The 20957-nt window shown below is 45.7% G+C and overlaps 2 protein-coding genes across 6 annotated transcripts; one reads left to right on the top strand and one right to left on the bottom strand.

Moving 5' to 3' along the window:
• The first annotated feature begins 134 nt into the window (after positions 1-134).
• On the top strand, positions 135-10537 carry Sos (Son of sevenless). Of its 3 annotated transcripts, XM_011138009.2 has the most exons (20): positions 135-778; positions 1508-1771; positions 1906-1989; positions 2105-2185; positions 4080-4229; positions 4312-4520; positions 4757-4940; positions 5045-5291; positions 5724-5948; positions 6024-6387; positions 6493-6682; positions 6770-7003; positions 7164-7319; positions 7411-7593; positions 7678-7795; positions 7862-8151; positions 8230-8452; positions 8550-8824; positions 8904-9144; positions 9394-10537. In XM_011138009.2, the coding sequence occupies exons 1-20, from the start codon at positions 671-673 to the stop codon at positions 9483-9485; spliced, it is 3918 nt and encodes a 1305-aa protein (XP_011136311.1). In that variant the 5' UTR covers positions 135-670; the 3' UTR covers positions 9486-10537. The 3 variants fall into 3 exon arrangements, with proteins under 3 accessions (XP_011136311.1, XP_025160648.1, XP_025160647.1); XM_025304863.1 differs by lacking the exons at positions 135-778; positions 1508-1771 and having other exon boundaries at positions 2109-2185; XM_025304862.1 differs by lacking the exons at positions 135-778; positions 1508-1771; positions 1906-1989; positions 2105-2185 and adding an exon at positions 3266-3376.
• LOC105181317 (anoctamin-4) lies at positions 10165-20956 on the bottom strand. 3 transcript variants are annotated; one of them, XM_019840534.2, is made up of 14 exons: positions 18674-18775; positions 17495-17831; positions 15804-15951; positions 14920-15202; positions 14660-14811; positions 14343-14588; positions 14060-14259; positions 13825-13962; positions 13528-13745; positions 13162-13470; positions 12726-13035; positions 12445-12650; positions 11620-11910; positions 10165-10864 (listed from the first exon to the last, which is right to left on the bottom strand). In XM_019840534.2, the coding sequence occupies exons 1-14, from the start codon at positions 18773-18775 to the stop codon at positions 10550-10552; spliced, it is 3255 nt and encodes a 1084-aa protein (XP_019696093.1). In that variant the 3' UTR covers positions 10165-10549. The 3 variants fall into 3 exon arrangements, with proteins under 3 accessions (XP_019696093.1, XP_011136310.1, XP_025160649.1); XM_011138008.3 differs by having other exon boundaries at positions 10550-10864; positions 18737-20956; XM_025304864.1 differs by lacking the exon at positions 18674-18775 and having other exon boundaries at positions 10550-10864; positions 15804-16073; positions 17495-17557.
• Between the last annotated feature and the right edge of the window lies 1 nt (position 20957).

The raw sequence follows: 20957 nt of genomic DNA on the forward strand, positions 1-20957 counted from the left end.
GGGACGAGGAGGGTGCAGTGGCAGCAGCAGCAGCAGCAACGGCGAAGCGAAGCAAGGCAAGGCAAGGCAAGGTGCGGCGAGGCGAGGCGGGACGAGACAAGGCGAGGCAAGGCGGGGCGAGACGAGGCGGGGCGAGACGAGACGAGATGAGGCGAGGCGAATGCTCGCGCGAGGCGAGAGTGGCGCAATGGTAGCTGTTGGTAATGTAACTGGTGCTTGTTGCGGTAGCTCTGGCAAAAATTACGAATAAAGGGCGTGTAAGATGCACCAGTGCCGAGGCACTCGGACTCTCGGCACGGCCTCGGCCTCGGACACGGACACGGAGACGCTGCCAGCGATGACGAGCGTGTGGTGCGCGAGGCGCAGCGCCAAGGTACAATCCAGAGTGGCTGCTTAGCTGTCGTCGTCGTCGTCGTCGTCGTCGTCGTCGTCGTCGTCATCGCTGTCGCTGTCGCTGTCGTATCGTGCATCGAGCTGCTAATGTTAGACGGAGATGTCCGCACTCTGAGAAACAGACGACCCTGCCAAGCTTTAGTGACTCTTGACGATGCTATTTGGAAGTGACACGAAATCTTCGTGGCGCGTCTTCTAAGTAGTGCTTTAGCGCGTGTGCGTGCGTGTATGTGTGTGTGTACGTGTGTGTGTATGTGTGGTACTCGAGCACGGTGAGATGTTCGCCTCGCCGGCGTCGGTGGTGGGCGAGCCATCGGGCTACGATTTTCAGAAAGAGGAGAATGCTGCCAAGTGGAAGGGAGTATTTGTCAACTCCTTGCGCAAGGTGAATCCCCTTATCCCTCGATTCTTCTTTCGCCGCTTTATTTCTCTGCTCTTACTCGCCGAGTCTCTCTCTCTCTCTCTCTCTCTCTCTCTGTCTTTCTCCCTCACTCTCTCTCTCTCTCTCTTTCTCTCTCCTCTCCTCTCCTCTCCTCTTTTCCCTCCCTCTCTTGCCCACCCTCCTTGTTTTTCCCTTTCTTCTATTTCGCTCTCGTGTCCTCTACTATCCCGTTCTATCCCCTCCACCCTCTCACCCCCGCCTCTCCTCACTTTTTGTTCGCTCGAACGCTCGATCATTTTTCGTCCCAGCGATCTTACGTCGAGGCTGGATCGATCAACGACACCGACCGACGTCATCATCTCGCGCGCGCGATACGCTATATGATTTTTCAAACGCCTCTCTTGTCAATATTTGACGGATACGAACATACGAACGTCCTTTAATCGCTCTCTCTTTCTCTCTCTCTCTCTCTCTCTCTCTCTCTCTCTCTCTCTCTCTCTCTTTTGTGTCTCTGTTCGCGTACCCGGACTTATCCTATTGTCAGCTCGGGCAAAGAATTCGTATCAGTCTAAAAGAGTATTGTCAATAGTGGTAAAAGTACTCTTGCCGCATTGTCAATACGATACTTTGGTTATTAGAAACTGTCGCGATAACATACCATATGCGCGCCCCCATACGCGATACCATATGAGTACTTGCGTGTCAAGTCAAAGGATATGAACGATTTTATAGGTACTAGAGCAAGTACATCCTAGTCTCCAAGCTCGACAAGATGCCTTAGACTATGTGGAGAGCTTAATCTTAAGAATGTTGGCCATGCTTTGCGGACACCCACCTCCTCACACCCATCAGGATGTAGAAGAAAGAGTGAGACGCACGTTTCCTACTCCTATTGATAAATGGGCACTTCGCGATGCCAAAGATGCACTGGAAAAGGGGAAGAAAAAGTCACCGTTAGTTCTACCAGTTGACAAGATTCATCAGTTATTACAAAAAGTACATACATTGAACTCTCAATAAATGTCAGCACATTCGTGTGTGTACTAGCTACGGATTCATTTTTCACAGCTGAGAGATTCAGTATCAGAGTGATATGAGTATTATATATATGTTGCTTTTTCCTTCAACAGGAAGTATTACAGCACAAAATCGATTCGCAAGTTAGTCTATTCGTAGTCGGAGTTTTGGAATATATTTCTGCAGATATTCTGAAGGTTGGTACCACCCTTTGTGTTGTTTCAAAGTGTTGAACTGCCCGATGTCAACATGCTCGTTGTATTTTCGCCTCTACAAGTCGTCGCAAAATATTTAAGGATACTCTCTTTTCAGCTAGCTGGAAATTATGTGAAGAATATTCGACATGTCGAGATTTCGTGCGAGGACATACGGGTCGCGATGTACGCAGATATGGTAAGGCGATATATTCGTGAAAATCTAGAAAAACTGTGTTCGATTTCTGTATTGCACCTCAATCAACCGACATACACTCTACATTCATTTATCACTTTCATTCAATAGGTCTGTTCTTTTCCTCTGCACCGTTGCACTAGTGCCATAAGTTCGAGTGAAACAATATATATATATATTTGTCTCGCTTTAACTTATTGCACTGGTGTAGCGGTGCAGAAGAAAAGAACAGACCATGAGACTGATTTGAGTGAATTCTTGGAGTCAATTGTTTCATGCTCAAGTCACAGATTGTATTTTCACAAAGGGGCCCGATAATTTTACAAACTTTCAATATACTGATAAAATGACTAATTGACTGAAAAATATTGATAAAATAGCTTTATACAACACTGTAATAGTTCAGATCAGTCTTATTTGTAAAATATCTTCGGGTATAATAGTACATAGGTTAAAAAGCTTGTGTAGGAAATGATTAACACGAGTGGTATTACATCGTATTAGACAGTATATCAGCAGGGAAATACATTACCTTGCTAGTAATAGTGTGCTTGGTCAGTGTAGATCCGAGTTATATCGTTTATTCTATTGTTTGTAATTTATGTAAAAAATTGCTGTTTCTGCAGTTATTATTAGTTTGATCATAGACAGTGAAGATCGTGTAAATTATTTCATAATTCATAATTTCAAGCATCTACTACTAGCAACAGGTGCAATAATAAATTTCGGAATTGGCTATACTAGGCTAGTCACAGGCTAATTGTGGCTGCATATATTCTTGTGCTTGATTACATGCTTACCATTAATATATAACAACTCTAACCATGTTCATTCTTCGCTCATGCTGTTCTAGGTGGTACGTACTCGTGATTGCATTGAAAAAAAATTTAACTTGTCACGATATCTTATTTGATATTTCTGTATCTTGCCTCTAAAAAAATAATTGCATTTAGTTTTATGTCTCTTGATTACTTCTCAGCAAAAATCACTTGTACCAATTATATTAAAAATCACTGAGAATGTTTTTTGAAACATGTGATATATTATAATTTTATCATATTGTTAGGAGATTAATCGGTATATTGATGTAATATTGCTTATACGAGCGAAAGACCTCTAATTACATCACACAGTATCTAAACTAAGTTAAGAAAGGACATGTTTGCGAGAATAATGATTGCGAGAAGACACAAGGTATGCCCAACAGCTTATGAAAATGAAATGTTTCAAATTCTTATTTGTTCTTCATCTTAATAATTTTTCAACTACTGCACATGATAAATCCAGCTGTGAGATATGTGTCTATTTTGCTATATTGCAATTAATCAGATTATATCTGAGGATAGAGCTCGTCTTATATAAATTTAAATGTAAAAGTACCAGATGAATGTCATATTTTCTATATTTTCATACAGGTTTCTCCTCTAAAAGTATAATTTGCCGCTTCTGTAACAAATTAATAAATTAACAATGTGCTTGCTAATATATTTCTATTGATTGAAGAATGCTTATATTACATTATTTAAATTCAACTGATGCGATACAAATACCATTATATATATATATATATGCGCATATTATTATTTTATCCATATTATTTAATCACACACCGCAAGCATGTATTCAATAATCTGAGTATCGCGCGAGATAGAGAGTCATCTTAACTGATATAGGGAATTAAACGATTGTTTCTCTTTGCTCTCTTAATCTCATGTTTGTTGCATGCCGTCGCAGTATAACCGCTGTTATACTCGATAAGAGATTGCATGGCCATCACGCTAATTATCAATTGTTTCATCTGCTCTTTCTCTCTACCTTCTCTGATATGAATGTTTGAAAACTACTATAAATCTATGAAAATAACGATTTGTAACATGATGCGCCGTTTTTGCGACAGGTACTGATGGACATGTTCTATCGAGATGATTGTACGGAAGGTCCGCAAAGTAGCTTGGGCGCGGTCGTTTCGCAGACTTACGAAGAATTTGCTCGAGATCTCATTCACGATGAACGTCATTACATTCGTGATCTGCACATGATCATCAAGGTAAATGCATCGACGACGCTGAAATAAAGCAATTTCGTTAACAAACAGATTAGAAAAAAAAAGGATTAACTTTCATCTCCAGGTATTTCGCAAAGAGATCGCAAAGTTGACGCAAGATAAGAGCGACCTCGAAACAATCTTCAGTAATATTATAGATATTTATGAAGTCACTGTGACACTGCTCGGCAGTTTAGAAGATATAATGGAAATTACGGAAGAGCAGCAAACACCTACAGTCGGCTCGTGCTTTGAGGAATTAGCAGAAGCAGCGGAATTCGACGTTTACATAAAGTATGCATAAAGTCCTACGAATACACAAAGTGCCAGATGATAAAATGGGAAAATATCCATGTAGATCAGATCAAATTGAAAGCAAAGGTCCTCTCTACTACTTTGCAAGCTAGCATGTTGAAATTTCGAGCGCAATGCACACGAACGTTCTTTTACTTGTCGTCAGGCACCCTGTATGAATTATGTGTACATGTGTGCAAGAAGAAAAATTCTTATTGATCATACTATATTGCTAGGTATGCGAGAGACATTAATAGTCCCGCTAGTCGAGAGGTTTTAGCGAATTTATTGTCACGACCAGAAGTTAATGCGTCTCTACGAGGAGCAGGCCACGGTTTTAGAGAAGCCGTGAAATATTATTTACCAAAACTTTTGTTGCAACCCGTGTGGCATTGTTTCCTGTATTTTGATTACATCAAGGTACCCGTCTCTTACATTCGATCTTATAATTTCTTCATCTACACATTTTCTATGTGTCCCCTTCATTTGTTTTTCTGTTCTTGGGAAAAAAAAAAAAACCGCAGGTTCTACACAAACGCACACCTAACATAGAGGATGGCGAGACTCTGGAACAGGTACAAGGTTTATTGAGACCGCTGCAAATGGAACTACTGCAGTCTGTGGCGAGTTTACCGAAGAAGGACATGGGTTTGCGAATGCAGAGTAGAGCGAGGAAGCAGGCGGCGTTAGAAAAGATTAGCGAACTACAAAAGACTGTGGATGGCTGGAATCAGAGGGGAATCGGGCAGTGTTGTAATGAGTTCATTAGAGGTAACGAGAAAGCATCGCCTTTCTTGTTCTGCAAATTTTACTTATTTATAAATCTATGTTTAGTATGTTGGAATTTCATAAAAATCAAAGTAAGAGTTGCACAAAAATAATCTGCTGTCCAGGCGATACTAAAATATGCATACGGTGTCAACGTTCTTAGACATGGTATGATAACAGCATCAAAACCATTCAACGAAACGCTGATAAAGATAGCTACACAAGTAGCGTCTGTGTGCCCTTTCATTTTTTCCCGGTTACTCGTCATTCCTTGATGTCTCGTTTCAACAAATCGTAGAGTAAAATAAATAAATTTTCGTTCACGTGTATCGAGATATAAACAAGAACGTGTCAAGTGTGGTCAAGTTTCGTTCTTTCCCGGACTGTGTTAAATATTGTAATTTTGCACTGTATTAATGTTTGAATTTTGTACAGAGGACACATTGACGAAAGTAGCTGGCAATGGACGAAGAATAACCGAGAGGAAGGCCTTGTTATTCGACGGCGTGTTAGCGTTGTGTAAACAGAGCGGTAGCAAAAGAGTCAGTGTCACTGTTGGTGCGGTCGGAGTAGGGCATCCGGCGCACCAAGGAGAACTGCGATTGAAGGAAACTCTTTTCATGAGGAAGGTGTCCATCATCGATAGGGAAGACACCGAAGGTAAAAGCGACGTAACTTACACATCGAGAATGTGTCGTATCGGTGGGAAATCTGTATAAAATATTCTGCCAGCAGAGATGAAGTTCGCCTTTGAAATTTCACCGAGGGACCAGCCGAGCGTTATTCTCATAGCAAAGACCGTCGAGGAGAAGAACAACTGGATGGCGGACTTGGTAATGTTGAATACGAAAAGCATGCTGGAAAGAACGCTGGACAATATTCTCTCGGATGAGGAGTTGAAGCATCCGTTGAAATTGCCGCCTGTCCATCTGTACAAATTCGCCGAGCAGGACAGCGACGAAAACATCGTTTTAGAAGCCAGGGAGAATGGTGGAGTTCCTTTGATCAAAGGAGCGACTTTAGTTAAATTAGTTGAAAGACTAACCTATCATATCTACGCCGATCCTGCGTTCCTGAAAACATTCCTCACTACTTACAGGTGATTGTACTGCGCTATATCTGCTCTACAGCGAGCGACTTTTTTTCCTCTTTACTCGTTACGTATTTCGAACGAGAGTATTCATCGTACTTGCTTGCTTGGCAGGAGTTTCTGTTCGCCCCAGGAGTTATTTACGTTGCTTATGGAGAGATTTGATATTCCTGATCCTTTGTTGGTATACGGTGAAGAGGCGCCTACGGGTTGCAAGACAACAGTTAGGGAAGACTGGAAGAAATACAGAAAAGAATTTTGCCAACCGGTGCAGTTTCGAATTTTGAACGTTCTCAGGCATTGGGTAAGCAGATTCGCAACGCGGTTCTCCGTTGTCCGCTTATACGATTTCGAAAGTTGCTTTTTCTTTCTGACTTTTATTCTTCATTAGGTGGATCATCATTTTTACGATTTCGAACGTGACAGGAATCTTCTGGAAAGATTACAATCGTTTTTAGATACAGTAAGTGGCAAGCCTATGCGGAAGTGGGTTGACTCGGTAGTAAAGATTTTACAGCGAAAAAGCGACTCGTCGGAACGACCTATCACCTTTAGCTTCGAGCGATCTCCACCGCCAATCGAGTGGCATCTTAGGGTTCCCGAAGAAGACTGGAATATACTTACGGTATAGAGATATTGTACTTTGCGATCACTTTCGTTCTTAATTGGAGACGATGGTGGAGAGATGATTTGATAGATGAGACTCTCACCAAAATTACAAAATATAAAATGTATTTACACCGCAGTGAATAATTAGTAAGTTGAGATCAAGTCTCTGATTGCAGTTACATCCTATCGAATTAGCGAGACAATTGACGCTCTTGGAGTTCGAGCTGTACAGGACAGTGAAGCCTTCCGAATTAGTCGGTTCCGTGTGGACGAAGAAAGACAAAGAGAAGACGTCGTCGAATTTGCTGAAAATGATCAAGCATACGACAAATGTAAATTTCTGTCTTGAATCATTTATAGTGTAAAACGATGTATAGCATTTTGTATTACTAAATATCGTCGATTCTTATGGCGTTTCGACAGTTTACAAGATGGCTGGAAAAGACAATAGTGGAGGCCGACAATCTTGAAGAAAGAGTGGCCATTGTATCACGTGCAATCGAAATAATGATGGTGCTGCAAGATCTCAACAACTTCAACGGCGTTCTAGCGATCGTTAGCGCTATGGGATCAGCTTCGGTGTTTAGGCTAAAATTTACGTTCCAAGTAGGTTTCTTTTCTCGTACACTCTGCGAAAATTCCCCGAGGTTCACTTTTCTTCCCTTTACTTACACTTGTATATTCCCACAGCAAATACCAGCGCGATTAGAAAAGGCGTTGGAAGAAGCGCGAGAGCTTAATAACGATCACTTTCGGAAGTATCAAGAGAAATTGAGATCCATCAATCCGCCTTGCGTACCATTTTTTGGTGAGTATCGCGAAGAAGACCCGTCGAAAATATTTCACATTCACTCTGCTTCCTTTGTTCTTACAGGTATGTACTTGACTAATATCCTGCACATTGAGGAGGGGAATCCCGACTACCTACCGGGAAGTCCAGAGCTTATTAATTTCAGCAAACGACGGAAAGTGGCGGAAATAACCGGTGAAATTGAGCAGTACCAAAATCAGCCCTATTGCCTCTCGATGGAGCCGAAAATCAGACACTTCATTGAGAATCTGTGTCCCTTCGATCCCTCGATGAAGGACGAGGATATAAACAATTACCTGTACAACAAGAGTTTAGAAGTAGAGCCAAGGGGATGCAGACAACCTCCGCGAATGGTGAGTGTCTTCGCTTCAGCATCCCCGCGATACAGCAAAATTGCGGATTGTCCGATTACGCTTTCTTTCGCCACATAGCCGCGCAAATGGCCGGACTTGAACCTAAAGTCGCCAGGAATCAAGGCTAGAAGTCTGAGCGGAAAGTTACCGGCCCCGTTACAAGCGATGGCGTCTAGCGTAAGGTTACACGACCCTCCGACGGAAGCGCCTCCCCCTCCCGAATTACCAGAAACACCGCCGCACGCGTCGCAAGTCGTGACTTCGCACACAGGGGACCACAATGTTTTTGCGCCCGTCTTGGGTATGTTACTTGCACAACGTACGGCACGTTACCGTTTCGATCGGCGATCGAACGATAAGTAAGGTAAACTACACAGTTTCTATGCCTGCCTATTCAGGACCTGGACTACCTCCGGGATCACCGGGTCCACCTAGCATGTTCGGGCTCGCGATCGCTTCGCCGGGCAGTAGCCCTCAGTTGGGGTCTCCTAAACACTTCGGCTTCAACTCTGGTACGATGGTGGGTGTTTCACCGTCGTCGGGCGGGAGCCCCAGCGCGATGCCGACGCCGCCGTCGCCAAGTAACGTACCGCCTAACCAACTTCCACCGCCACTACCGCCCAGACTACCGTCTAGGAGACGGGAGAGTTCAATTAGCGAATCGCCGCAGCAGGTAAGATTAAAGTAAAAGGATTGACAAGAGATACCAACAAATGAAAAAATCCGACGGATCTGACTTTGACTCTGCTCAGGTGAGACAAGCGCCGAACGCGCCGATCCTCCCACCGCGGGACATCTCGCCGCCGCCGTTACCACCGCGAACCACCACGTTACCGCCGCGGCTTCAGCCGACGCTGAACCCGTGCACCTCGGCGTTGTTGGCGCGCCGCAATTCCACGTTGGAGAGCACGGGTTGCACTGTCGTTCACCCGCGGAGACACATGTCTTTCAATGGCCCTAGCCCCACGAAACTTCAACCGACACAGCCTAACGGTAAGCGAAGCCGAGCTCTGCTCGCCATGCGTGTCACTGTAGAGACTTTATTTTTAATATGTTGTATTAAAAGTATGCGATATATGTATTAAATATATTACACACACACACACACACACACACACACACACACACACACACATATATATGTATATATATTATATATATACTTAGATATATTTTACATTGATATATAATACATTGTATATTTATAACAAATGTTATCGTCACATTGTTCTTACCCCGCAGGATCAGTGACACCGAGGTTACCGCCCAAGCCTTTACCGGGACGTCCGCCAACCACCATGTTTAATTTCAACGCCCCTCCCGGACCTAGTTAAGCGTCATCTCTCCGGCGGTTCTCTTCTTTCTTTCTTTTCCTCTTTTTTCTTTTTTTTTTTACCTTGTCGATGAGAAGAATACTATCAGCCGAAGCGCTTAGTCCACGCGATGAGTTGAGTTCGAAGTTTTCTTACCGCACGAATTAGTAGGAAGAACGTGTGTCCCAATAGATCGCCTCGATGGATCCACAAATATAGTGTATTAATGTACATTTATAGCGGCATTTTGATAAACGTCAAGTGTGACGGGAGAGTGGCCGTCGCGCATCAAAATTCGTGACCTCCGCATGCGGGACGCGACGGTCACCAACGCGCGTGTTTATAATATCAAGAGTGAGTACGGAGTATGGAACGCGATATATGTGTCGAGCGATCCATTCGATAAATTTTCTTTCAAGGGATATACTTGACCGTTCACTGTTTGTGGCTAGCGGTAGTCTGTGTCCGTTGTTTTTATGAACTTATTGAATGGACTACGCACAGTTTCAGTTACCTGAATGGCGCTTCCTTCCTTCTTCCTCCCTAAAAAAAACCCCTGTCTCTCCCCTCAAACACAACTGTGATATAGTTTGGACATAGAAATGTTAATGTAACTAGAGACGCTTAGGTTTTAAAAGAAATGGCAAGTATAAGGGAAGCGATGTACCATGAATGAAATAAAAGTACACGTTAAGCAGAATCAATACCAAGAAAGGAATATAAATAAGTATTTGCATATAGAGTAAATACACATGTATATTATTATAAATATATTCTATAATAACAATTGTAATATCTCGAGGAAAAGAAATATGGCATTATGTAAAATAAAAAAATATATTGTGTAACATTTGGTAGAGTACCTTCTTCTTCCTTCGCCTCGTATCTGTTGTGTGTTTCACGTCTCGCGCGCGTGCGAGTAAAAAATTATGAATTGCGGATGATTCCTCCCTCTGTTTTTCTTTTTCTATCCAAAAACATCAGAGACGTTTGGATTTATGTCGTCATGATTATCTTCGCGTACCGGGCAATCCAGCTTCGTGAACGGGAAAAGAATGTACACGACAGAACGGTATAAACGATTATTACGTGACTTCCCATACTGTGGAGTTATCGCTGCGCTTGCTGTGTCTAACACCGACGTCAACGTGAGCGTCCAGACCGTCGCTCAATTTACTGAATCGCCTGGTCCAACTGCCTCTGCCGGCGCCACCACCGGGTCTACCGATGGTCCCGGCCTCCCTCAGGACCGACAGCAAGTCGTCGTCGTCCTCCTTGCCCTTTATCCCCTTCTCGTACTTCGCCTCTTGAGCGAGCAGTCGTTCGCGCTGCAGTTGAGTCGACAGAGAATGCGGTACGGCCGGTATCACGTAGCTCATGATACCGGTGAGTGCAAAAACCTGCGTTTTAGAGAGAAAGGAGAACGAAGTTTGCTTCTCTCTCGATTATATCTGTATGATTAATTCTTTCTAGTTTCCACGGCATTTTTCGTCACCGTAGGTGAAGAATATATTGTTCCAATGGCGCCCTGAATTTGGTTAATTTGATGATTTTGAAATTTCGAAAAATCAGCAAGTTAACAAAAATCAGGGCGCTATTGTAAAAATATATTCTTGAGACTAAATAAAGCAAAAAAGTCTAGTACCACTTTTTCTTCTGACAAATAGTCAGCGAGATATCGTGAGTTAAATATTGAAAAAGTTATCAAGTTTTCCTTAAACATCTAAAAAAATATTAGGTAAATAAAAAAAATGTTTCAAACAAAAGTTGTTCAAATTAATTGCTAGAAAAAGATGATGTAATAAAAAATTGGGATATCCATTTAAGATTTTTATGTTGATCTTGAATGGACTTTTCAAGATTATCCCAAGGTCCAAATTCGTAGCGTCAGTAAATAGATCCTTTGAAAGCCCTTTGAAATAGATCCTTTAGAAGCCCTACAACTTTTGTCTGAAATATTTTCCTCTAAAATGTCGCGTTAACCGGAAAAAAATCGGGTGACCCGGGTGATCTGAAACACCCGGTATATAATTATACATAACCTATGTATAATCATATATAATTATGTACAATCATTTTTTCCCAGGCGGTTAGATTCTCAAGTGACGAACGTGTGAACGCTACCTTGTTATTGAGGAACAAAACGTCGACTTACAACGTGCTCGAAGACAACAACGAACGCTAAACGCGCGGCGAAAACGTGCCAGTATTGCGGGCTGAGACCGTAAGGGTCGTCCACATGGTCTGGTCCGTTCCTGTAGCCCCTGTATTGACACGTGTCCGGGTGCTTTTCGTCCGCGTCGCTTTTCATATCGTCACGATAATCGGAAGTATTGAATTCTGACAGAGAGCTATCGATGTAACCCACTAAATCTTCGGTAGGCGAATAAACGAACGCGTACACGCTCCGTGGAATAAAGTCAGACGTGTATGCAATAACAAAAGCCTGGAAAAAAGATGCATGTTAATAAAAGTGTTTCGAGAGATCGAGGATTGGCCAGCGACGAGCTCGACATGTATCGAATCACTTCGAATACATGTAACGTTATGTCATGTATGTGTTGGGTAGCGAATTCTAAACAGCATAAATATTTTTAATGCTTTCTAGAGACCTTTAGAAAACAAGTAGAGTATCTCAGATTAAGATATTTCAGATATAACATTCTTTATAATCAAAATTAAACTGACATAACATCAACAGGGACAATAAGAGCCGATTGCACGTCTATAACTTGCATACATTTCCAAAAGATTTTACATAAAGGTACTTGTCAGTTGACACGAGTAGGATTAATCTTCAGAAGTCTCAAAGATGTCTTTCGAACATTTATACTGTTTGAGGTAGCAATATTCGAAGCAATTCCGATCTTTGCTACTGACTGGATTATCCGAGAGATACTTTTCCACAGTACATAAAAAACTCGAACTCGAACGTCTATCGTCTCACTCGACGCGTCTCGAGGACGTCTTGCGTACGTACGTTTGACACTACCGCTACATAAGTAACACCCCTAAGAATACCGAACCAAGCACCAATATCCTCCACTCGCTCGGCCAACGGCCTGCGGGCCTCCTTCACCATTTTATACGCGTCCAGTCTGATCTCCGCGATGTTATTCAGTAAAGCGAACAGAGGCGCTAACGGGAACGCCGCCACGAACAACGTCACGAAGCCATACTGTAGAACTGTCGCAAGGTATACTGAGTGAGTACTCGCAGAAGGGTGACGATGAAGAACATCGACGAGAATTCGTTACTCACTCATTTCCAGATACTCGTCGAACAGGGCCAGTCTGCCCGGGTCCTGGAGCTGATAATCCTTCTCCCAATAGGGGTACTTCCGGTCGTGATTGCGCGTCGCCGCGATCTGCGTTCTCTTGCGCCACCAGTTCCACAGTTTCGGCGACAGGATCTCGACAAAGTTGTTGAAGCACTGTTTACCGACCATTATGATCGCGAGCTGAATGCAGACCTCCGAGAGGCAACCAGCCGGGTCGCACACATCCGTCTTGATGCGGTAGAATTCCGAAGCTCTCGCGTCCGCGTCGCCCGGATGAACGAAGAATCTCCCCTGGAAATTGCCAGGCGAGTATTTTCAAGGAGCTCATTTGGTTTCAAAATGCTCCGGTGAGAGCATTTGACATTTAGAAAAATTAACTTGAAGCAAATCTGAACAAACCAATCGCTCGTTAATTACCTTGAAGAAGGCAATATAAATCAGGGACGAGTAAAAGTTGACAAATTCGAACAAGAAGATCTTGAACGTGAAACTGGCTTCGTACTCCGTTTGCGTTCTTGGATTCTCCATATTGACCATCCATCGTGCCATGCGATGATACACTCGCGTGAGTATCATTATTATCACCAAGTTGATGAGAGCGGCGGTCATGGAAGTAAATATCTTCGCGTGCCTCTTCAAGAAGGGCCCACCGCCGCCGTAGAACACGGCGACCAGCGAGATGCGATATATGATGGTACCCAGAACCGCAGCGAGGACCACGCATATCTGCGAAAGAGCAACAATCAGAAACAATCTAAAATATGAAATATCATCAATCGTTACCATGAAGAACACTATAGAGCCAGTAGCGAGGCATCGTATAGCTTTAGACCACGCAGGCAAATACGGTTCTCTCTCCCTCGTGACGGGATTGATCCGGAAGGTCTTCACGGACGTCTCGAATTCGGGTCTAGGCTCTTCGTCGTATTCGGCGTTCTGAAGATCCCATTCCCAGACAATCACGGCTTGCCGTCGCTTCCAAAGCTCGAGGAACGTGGTGGCTGTTACGTCAGAGTTAAAGTCAGCCTTGAGAGCGCGATCGAAACGAAGGGCATCATTCTACTGCCTTTTCTTTCTTACCCCAGAAGGACATGAAAATGGCGAAGAAGACGGTAGCTGGATTATCGAACAAGTAAGTTAACTTTGAGAATAAACAGGAATCGCCGAGTTTCTGGTAGGTGCACGCTCGGTCACAAAGGGGGCACAGAGTGATGTTTCCTGGAAAGTGGCAAAATTAGAAACGAAAAAGCCGCGATTCTCGTCTCATTTTGACCAAACGCGCGAGCGGATATCACGAGTGGAGAAAAGAACTCACCGGCTAAATTAGGATCGCAAATTTCCTTGCTAGGAACATTGTCCATACCCTCCATGCTTCCGAGGCCATAAAAGAAGCACAAGAGACCCACCACCGCTGGCGGGTACAAACACTTGGTGTAAAAGCCCAGCCACGCGAAATACAGGGCGACTTTCTCGCCAAAGTATCGTCGTATCAACCACAGCGGTTGTTTCTTGTACCTGAGTAGATGGAATAGAAAGAACGTGGGGGATTTCCTCTAGCTACCGATGGCGTACATACGAGATATCTTCCTCTCCCTTACCATTGCCCAGGTCTCGCCCATATCAGGTACAGCAGATGCCTGTCGAGAATCTCCCCGTTACGCAAGGGCTTGTCATAAGGGCCTTCGTGCAAGGAGAAACAGTCGATGTACGTTCCGTCCGCCAAGAGTCTGCGAATGCCGGACTTCTCATGGTTCTCATCGTATCTCGCTCGCAATAATATCTGCATCACTATCAACGACCTTTGAGCGGGCGTGTAAGCGGTGTCTCTGTCCTTCACGATGAACCTGCGAGAGAACACCGGTAGTTTGAACTCGTCCAGCTCGACGACGATGTCGATTCGCATCGTAGTCGATACCTCTCCTTGCGATCGCCCGAGTCTATGCTGTCGTAAAAATTCGGCTCCGCTGGGTACTTGTTCGTGTCCCACGTGTGTATTTTGCGTATCCACTCGACCCAACGCGTCCACCTCTCCCAGAACTTCGGGATCTCTTTGGCACCCTCTGTACCCTGCTCGTTTGATTCTCGTTATTACTCACCGAGCTGCTGCTGCTACTCGGACGCGCTGCAGAACAAGACGCGTGTACGCACGTGTACCAATTCGACGAAGAGACGTACCCAAGCTTTCACGGAGATCGTGATGAACCTCTTGGTGGGCAATTTCAGGTTCATCACCTCGGCGTATTGCACCTTTATCTTCCACGGTATGTGCAGCTTCAAGAAGTACGTCTTCCCGTCGAAGGAACTCTCCTTCGACTCCAGCTCCAGCTGCAGCCCCTCCTTCAGGAGGTTCTGCTGAAAGACCCGCCGTTGCTCTCGCCGGCGAGCCTCTATCTCCGTCATGACCCCTTCATTTTCCTCCTGATACACTAATACCATATCGATCCTTCGACGGCCGTCGCTGTAATCATCGTGTAGAGCGGAAAATAGCGAGCGATATCTCTCACGGAATTCAATCGTTAATCCTCGTAGTCTAGGAAGCTTTTGCGCGAGAACCGCTTTTACTGTCTTCGAACCAGGACTCTTTCGTTATATATCGTCGCTACAAAATGTGAGAGACCCCGCGTGTCCCGCGGATTGTAAAGGTCAAAAGCATCAGACAATTGTAAGAGAGACGACCTAATTTTATAACAACACCTACCCTCTTTACATTTAGGTCGCCTAAAAATAAGAGGCCTCTGCAAAATTAACGATATCTACCGCAGCGTTCTCGCTTGAATCATTCCGCTTATGTGTATATGTGTGTGTGTGTGTGTGTTGTGTGTGTGTGTGTCCACGCAACGATGATAAAACAAAACATCGCTGACTTTCGTTGGGGAATCATATTAAGCGTGTCATAATAGAAACGAATGCTTTGTACGTCGTCCATGCTTACTCATACATACACGTGTACATACATATATACGTACACTCTCTCAACAGTTGATTATCCGAGAGCGCTTTGCAAAGCGAAACCGAAATAGCTCTATGACATATCGTCGTAGCTGTAGATAACTACCCACCGAAAGTAGAGTGTATCGGGATCGATTTCCGTTTCCGCTTCTCTCGGTGGCAATGAATCCCTCGCGTTCTCCGCGCAATCCAACGAGGCGGGCGTGGACGGTAACGAAGGGCTGACTTCCGGGGTGGCGGGCACCGTGAGTTTAGGTCCTGCAAGCCGATTCGCTGATGGAATTACGTACTACGACTCGCGCAATTTCCAGATCGATTCGATCGTCTCTCCCTCACAATGGCCGCGCCATGGCAAAGCGCCGGCCAACCGCACGACGAAGCTGAATGAATGAATGAATGAATGAATGAATGAATGAGAAGACACGAATCTCATCTATCGATATCGAGCGCGCTATGATTGGTAACCTGTTGCATTGCCGATGAATTGTAAATGCCGACGGCTATTCTCAGCCAAGGCAGAGGGAGGGAGAGAAAGAGAAAGAGAGAGAGAGAGAGAGAGAGACACGTGGCGGAAATAAGACCAGCGCACCGTTGTAATTTTCAGCAAGGCTTGCGAATTCTCTTATTGATACACGACGAAAGAGCAAGGCCATAACATGTCACGACGACGGCAACGTGACGCCCGCGTGTGCGTACTTGTCCGTCTACCGCGAGGCAGCTGCTTCTTCACCTTGAACACGTGTCCATAATACAGTCTTCGGCGGTGCATACTCTCGCAAAAGTAAGGTGTCATTACGAAAAAGGAAGAGAAAGGAGCGAAAAGTTGGACGACTAGCTAAAGACCGTGCGAACCCGCGCTGCTCGCAGAATAGATGATGTACAGCTTCGCGTGGCGAGGGCGACCCGAGTCGAGCCGTTGCATTATTAACGTCCGATATTCGTGACACGCTGACATTCGTATGCATATTGATCGAGGTTTACTGACATAGCTTTATTGCCATTATAGACGACCGCCACCACCGCTGCCGCGCCGCCATTGTCATTCCATGAGTGGCTCATTTTTATCTATTTTATACGCGCTCATGTGGATTGTATCGCGTGTGTGTACCCAGCTATATCTAGCCAACTCCGTCATTAAAGTATGATATAAGCTTCGTTGGGGGATTAGCTGAAATTACTCCATCATGTTCGAGCGCCATGCTGGAATTCACGTGTTCGAAATGCACAACAGCGCGGCGAAACGTTTGTTGCTGCACGCTCGTACAAAGGGTTTCAAAACGGTTCGGGCACTTTCGTTTTTTCTTTTTTCCTTTGTTTTTTTTTTCTAGATGCAGTTCGAAACACAGCGGTTGTCCAACGGGAGAGTTTGGGACCTCTGGGAATTTTTCCAAAGCAGCAGGAGCGAGGGAAATTGGTCGAGTGAACGTGACAATAACGACGATATTTGGCCGATGAAACTAACCTTTCGTGAATAAAATTTTTTATGAATAAAACATGGTTTTATGAACGAGGAATTATCTGTCTCTTTCGACCAAGACGCGTTTGATTCCCTCATCGTCACGTTACCTCGACCGATCCTCTCTTCTTCGTCAAGCATTCTCGTTGGACCATCGCCTGGCTGCGTTGTGAAGAGCACCGGAGAAAGCAAAGAAAAAAAAAAAAAAATTTCTTTTTTTTCACAAACCGTGTTGAAGCTCAGTATACAATTTTGCCTCGAAAGATGAACGAGAGTATCTGCAGCCGCCCCCGGGGCTGCTTTGTATATCGAGAACGTTCGTTAACACCGAATTAATCATCTCACCGAAGGCATCCCGCGCCGTCAGATTTGTTCCGGACGGATGTATACTGGCTCTCGATAATTTCCTGTTAATAGTGGGCGTCCCGGTCGGCAGATAGCCGTTCTTGTCGAGCTCGTAAAGTATCTCCCTGTTTGGGACGCAGATCAAACCCGAGTCCGGCGATCCCGGCGCGTTACGGGACACGCTCTTCGCCGGCGTCGACTTCGCCGTGGAGACGCGGGAAGAGACGTTGGTTGTGTCACTCGATTTCTCGTCATTGAACCGGGCTGACTCGACCGGACTGTTCTCGTCGGGGTGAAGGAAGTTGCCCCAGCTGCTGGGCCGTCGACTGTGGTTATGCTGAAAGCGTACGGAACGTTTCGTGATGCACCTTGTGTAATGATTCGCCCCGAGCGATCGTACAAGTATTTTATTGGTCGTAAAGAGGCAGTGAGGGAAAGAAAAAAAGTACAAAAAACACGCACACGCACATGCACACACACACACACACACACACACACACACACACAGAGAGAGAGAGAGAGAGAGAGAGAGAGAGAGAGAGAAATCGTACAAGCGAAATAGTCGAAGAGACGCGAAGGGAGCCACGTTCAGAGTTCCAATTTTACGACGGTGGCGTTAAGAATGCATGAGCGAGAGACGGAAACGAGTTCACGAGCAACAAAATGGTCGTACGATCGATATTTTAATCAGGCCCGGAGATCGAAAATCAACAGCTTTTGTCAGCGCGTTACCGAGGGATAAAACGCGAGCGAGAGAGAGAGAGAGAAACAAGCAACGTGTTGCGGCGATTAAGGCAGTCTGAGCCAGTGAACGCGAAACATTGGAATAACAAGCACTTTCTCGCCTTACAGCCGCACCCGCCGTTCTACGGACAGCGTGGCTATCGATATTCCGGCGGTTTAGATGTATTATTAAGATACGTGTATATCCTCTCTCACTCTTTAGATAGATCACTCGGATATGCCGAGTCGTGAACCCGACTCGGCTGTTCTTTTGCAGACATTATTTTTTCTCCCTCTTCCCCCTCCCCTCCTCTTTCTCTCTCTTCGCTCTTCACTAGCAACAATTACGCAAAAATCTCCGACGCGCCGAGACGCTTGATTGTAATTCAATACATCAAAATTAATCTCTAACGACAGTTAACGTATATGTATGTATATTATGAAACGATGACTCACTATGAGAAATATTCTCACATGCGCGGGATGCAAAACCGATTTTCGGTACGGTGCAAAGTATACCTGGCTGTCATCGTTTACTTGCAGCCTGCTTTCATCCATGTTGCCGATTCCCGCAGATCCGTTTTTTTCAGCGCTCGCACGGTCACACGGCCCGGAAGACTCTCGGCCGGCATTCGGTATACACGGAACGCAACCGCAGCGATCCAGCACGGTCCAGTATCATCTTTCGCCGGGCACAACGACTTCACACGCTGACTCGCGTCCGTACGATCACGTTGTCATGCACGCGAGCATGCTGCGGCGGCGCTTTACATAACTCGGGCATCTCCGTGCTCGACCAAAGGCTGACGGAGCTTTTCGTTCCCCTTCGGAGGAATCATCAATCGTGAACTCGCGAGACTCCCCCGCAGAGCTGCTGCTCTCCCTCCTCCTTCGCGATCAGTCCGACGAATTTCCCGCGGGATTCTCTCAGCCCGGTAAGGACCCCGGTAACACCTCGGATGTGCCGCTTCCTCGATCGCGCCTGATAGTTAATCGCAAGGAAACGAGGAGCATCGATCAGTGTCGATAAGCTCGTCGAGCTGGCGGCGGCCTCGGCTGGCTCTTGTCAATTATGAATGCGGCAGGGCTCAACCACGCCTCGTGGAGAATCCATTCCGGTGGTCAGGGTCGTGCGCTCCGAGATACCCTTACGGCGGCACGAGGGAAGACACCTCGACGGAGTCGCGCCCGTGCGATCGGCCCACGTGCGTTTTCACGCTGTGGAGCATGACGAGCTGAGTCCGAGTAACGTTCGCTCGAGGCTCTTCCTCACACTCTCGATCGACTCGGTTACTTTTCCTTCCTGACTGTCTTCAAGCATGCGACGGACGTATTTCTCTCTCGGCGAGAAGGCGGGGAGCGAGGCGCAGCGCAGCGGGGTGAAGTTGAGAGAAAAGTTCGCCGAGTTTGGACAGCGCGCGTCGCAGTTTCCCGCGTGGCACAGGCGGCGAGACGTGCCTCTGGTCAAATTGTCGCCGAGCGAACAGGTAGGATGTAGCTTTCGCGGCACCAGTGTGACATGTACTGGCCGATGGATAGCGGTGCGATACTTATATGTCACGCGTATCGTCATCAATGCCGCGTTATTTATGTGGTCGTGGCGCGTTTCGCTCGCTCGCTCGTGCCGTGCGCGCGCGTGCACCTTCCTACTCGTATATCATTTCGGAACAGTGTAAGTCGTTGTCTAGCCTGCACGTATGTGTACGCTCATACGCGCGCGCGCGCGCGCGCACGCGGGGGTGAAAATTTCACCCCCCGTGCGATCACACACGCGTGCGGGGCGATGGAATGTCGGAGTGGCTTTCGCGGCCGAGGCTTTCGAGATTGCTATGGTTACCCAACGGACACAACACACGCTACGCGTCTCGCGCGCCCGTTAAACGACGTTATTTCCGATTCCTCCGTGAAGCTTGAACTTGAAACACCGGTGGATGACGAAACGACGGCGCGAGACACCACCGCGTGCGCTTGAGTTGCGCAGCGAGACGGTGACGTGCCATTCAGGTATGCACCCTGGACGACAGAATTGCGTCATGCTGATGATCACGTCACATCGGGCATCTATGAAACGCGAGGGTCAGCTTTCCAGGAAACAGGAAGGAGGAAACAGGACGCAGCGATGAACGAGCCAATAGCCAATAGCCGTTCTGCTAGCAAGACAAAAGAATCTTTGGATCTGTTTTTTTTGTCACAGGATCAGTGCGATAAGTTTGACTGAGATCAAATATGTTTCCTTCTATCTTGTCGCACTAGTTCAGAAGTTCTCCGGAAAAAAACAGATCTTTTTTGTTCGTACGAACGAAATTTAATCGTAAGAGCCCATTCTTTTCCCTTTTTCGCTTATCTCGCCATATTAAGTCAAATATCTTTTCCCCGTAAACGGCCGGTGGAAAAATTCTTAAGAAACTATCGAGATAAAATAAAAATAAAAAAGGCATTTTGATTCATGAGAAAACAGAATCAAGTTCGTTAATGAGAAACGGATGTTCCACCCCCTTCGATCGAAATAAATCTGGCTCGTTCGTCGTCGCGAAATTTGATTTTTTTTTATCCATGCGATGATCTTGCGGTGACCTCGGCCGTACGAAGTCACGTGCGGTTCTGGATTTCAAATCAATCGCGAGAGCGATCGAGTTGCGTTAATAATTCATCGATGTCGCTCGCGAGACATCGCGCCTGCCGATATCAGCAGGACAATTAATGGCTACAATTAATGTCTTATCACGAGCGAGATAACGAG

Source organism: Harpegnathos saltator, unplaced genomic scaffold (assembly GCF_003227715.2).
Source record: "Harpegnathos saltator strain DR-91 unplaced genomic scaffold, Hsal_v8.6 scaffold652, whole genome shotgun sequence".
Lineage (NCBI taxonomy): Eukaryota > Metazoa > Arthropoda > Insecta > Hymenoptera > Formicidae > Harpegnathos > Harpegnathos saltator.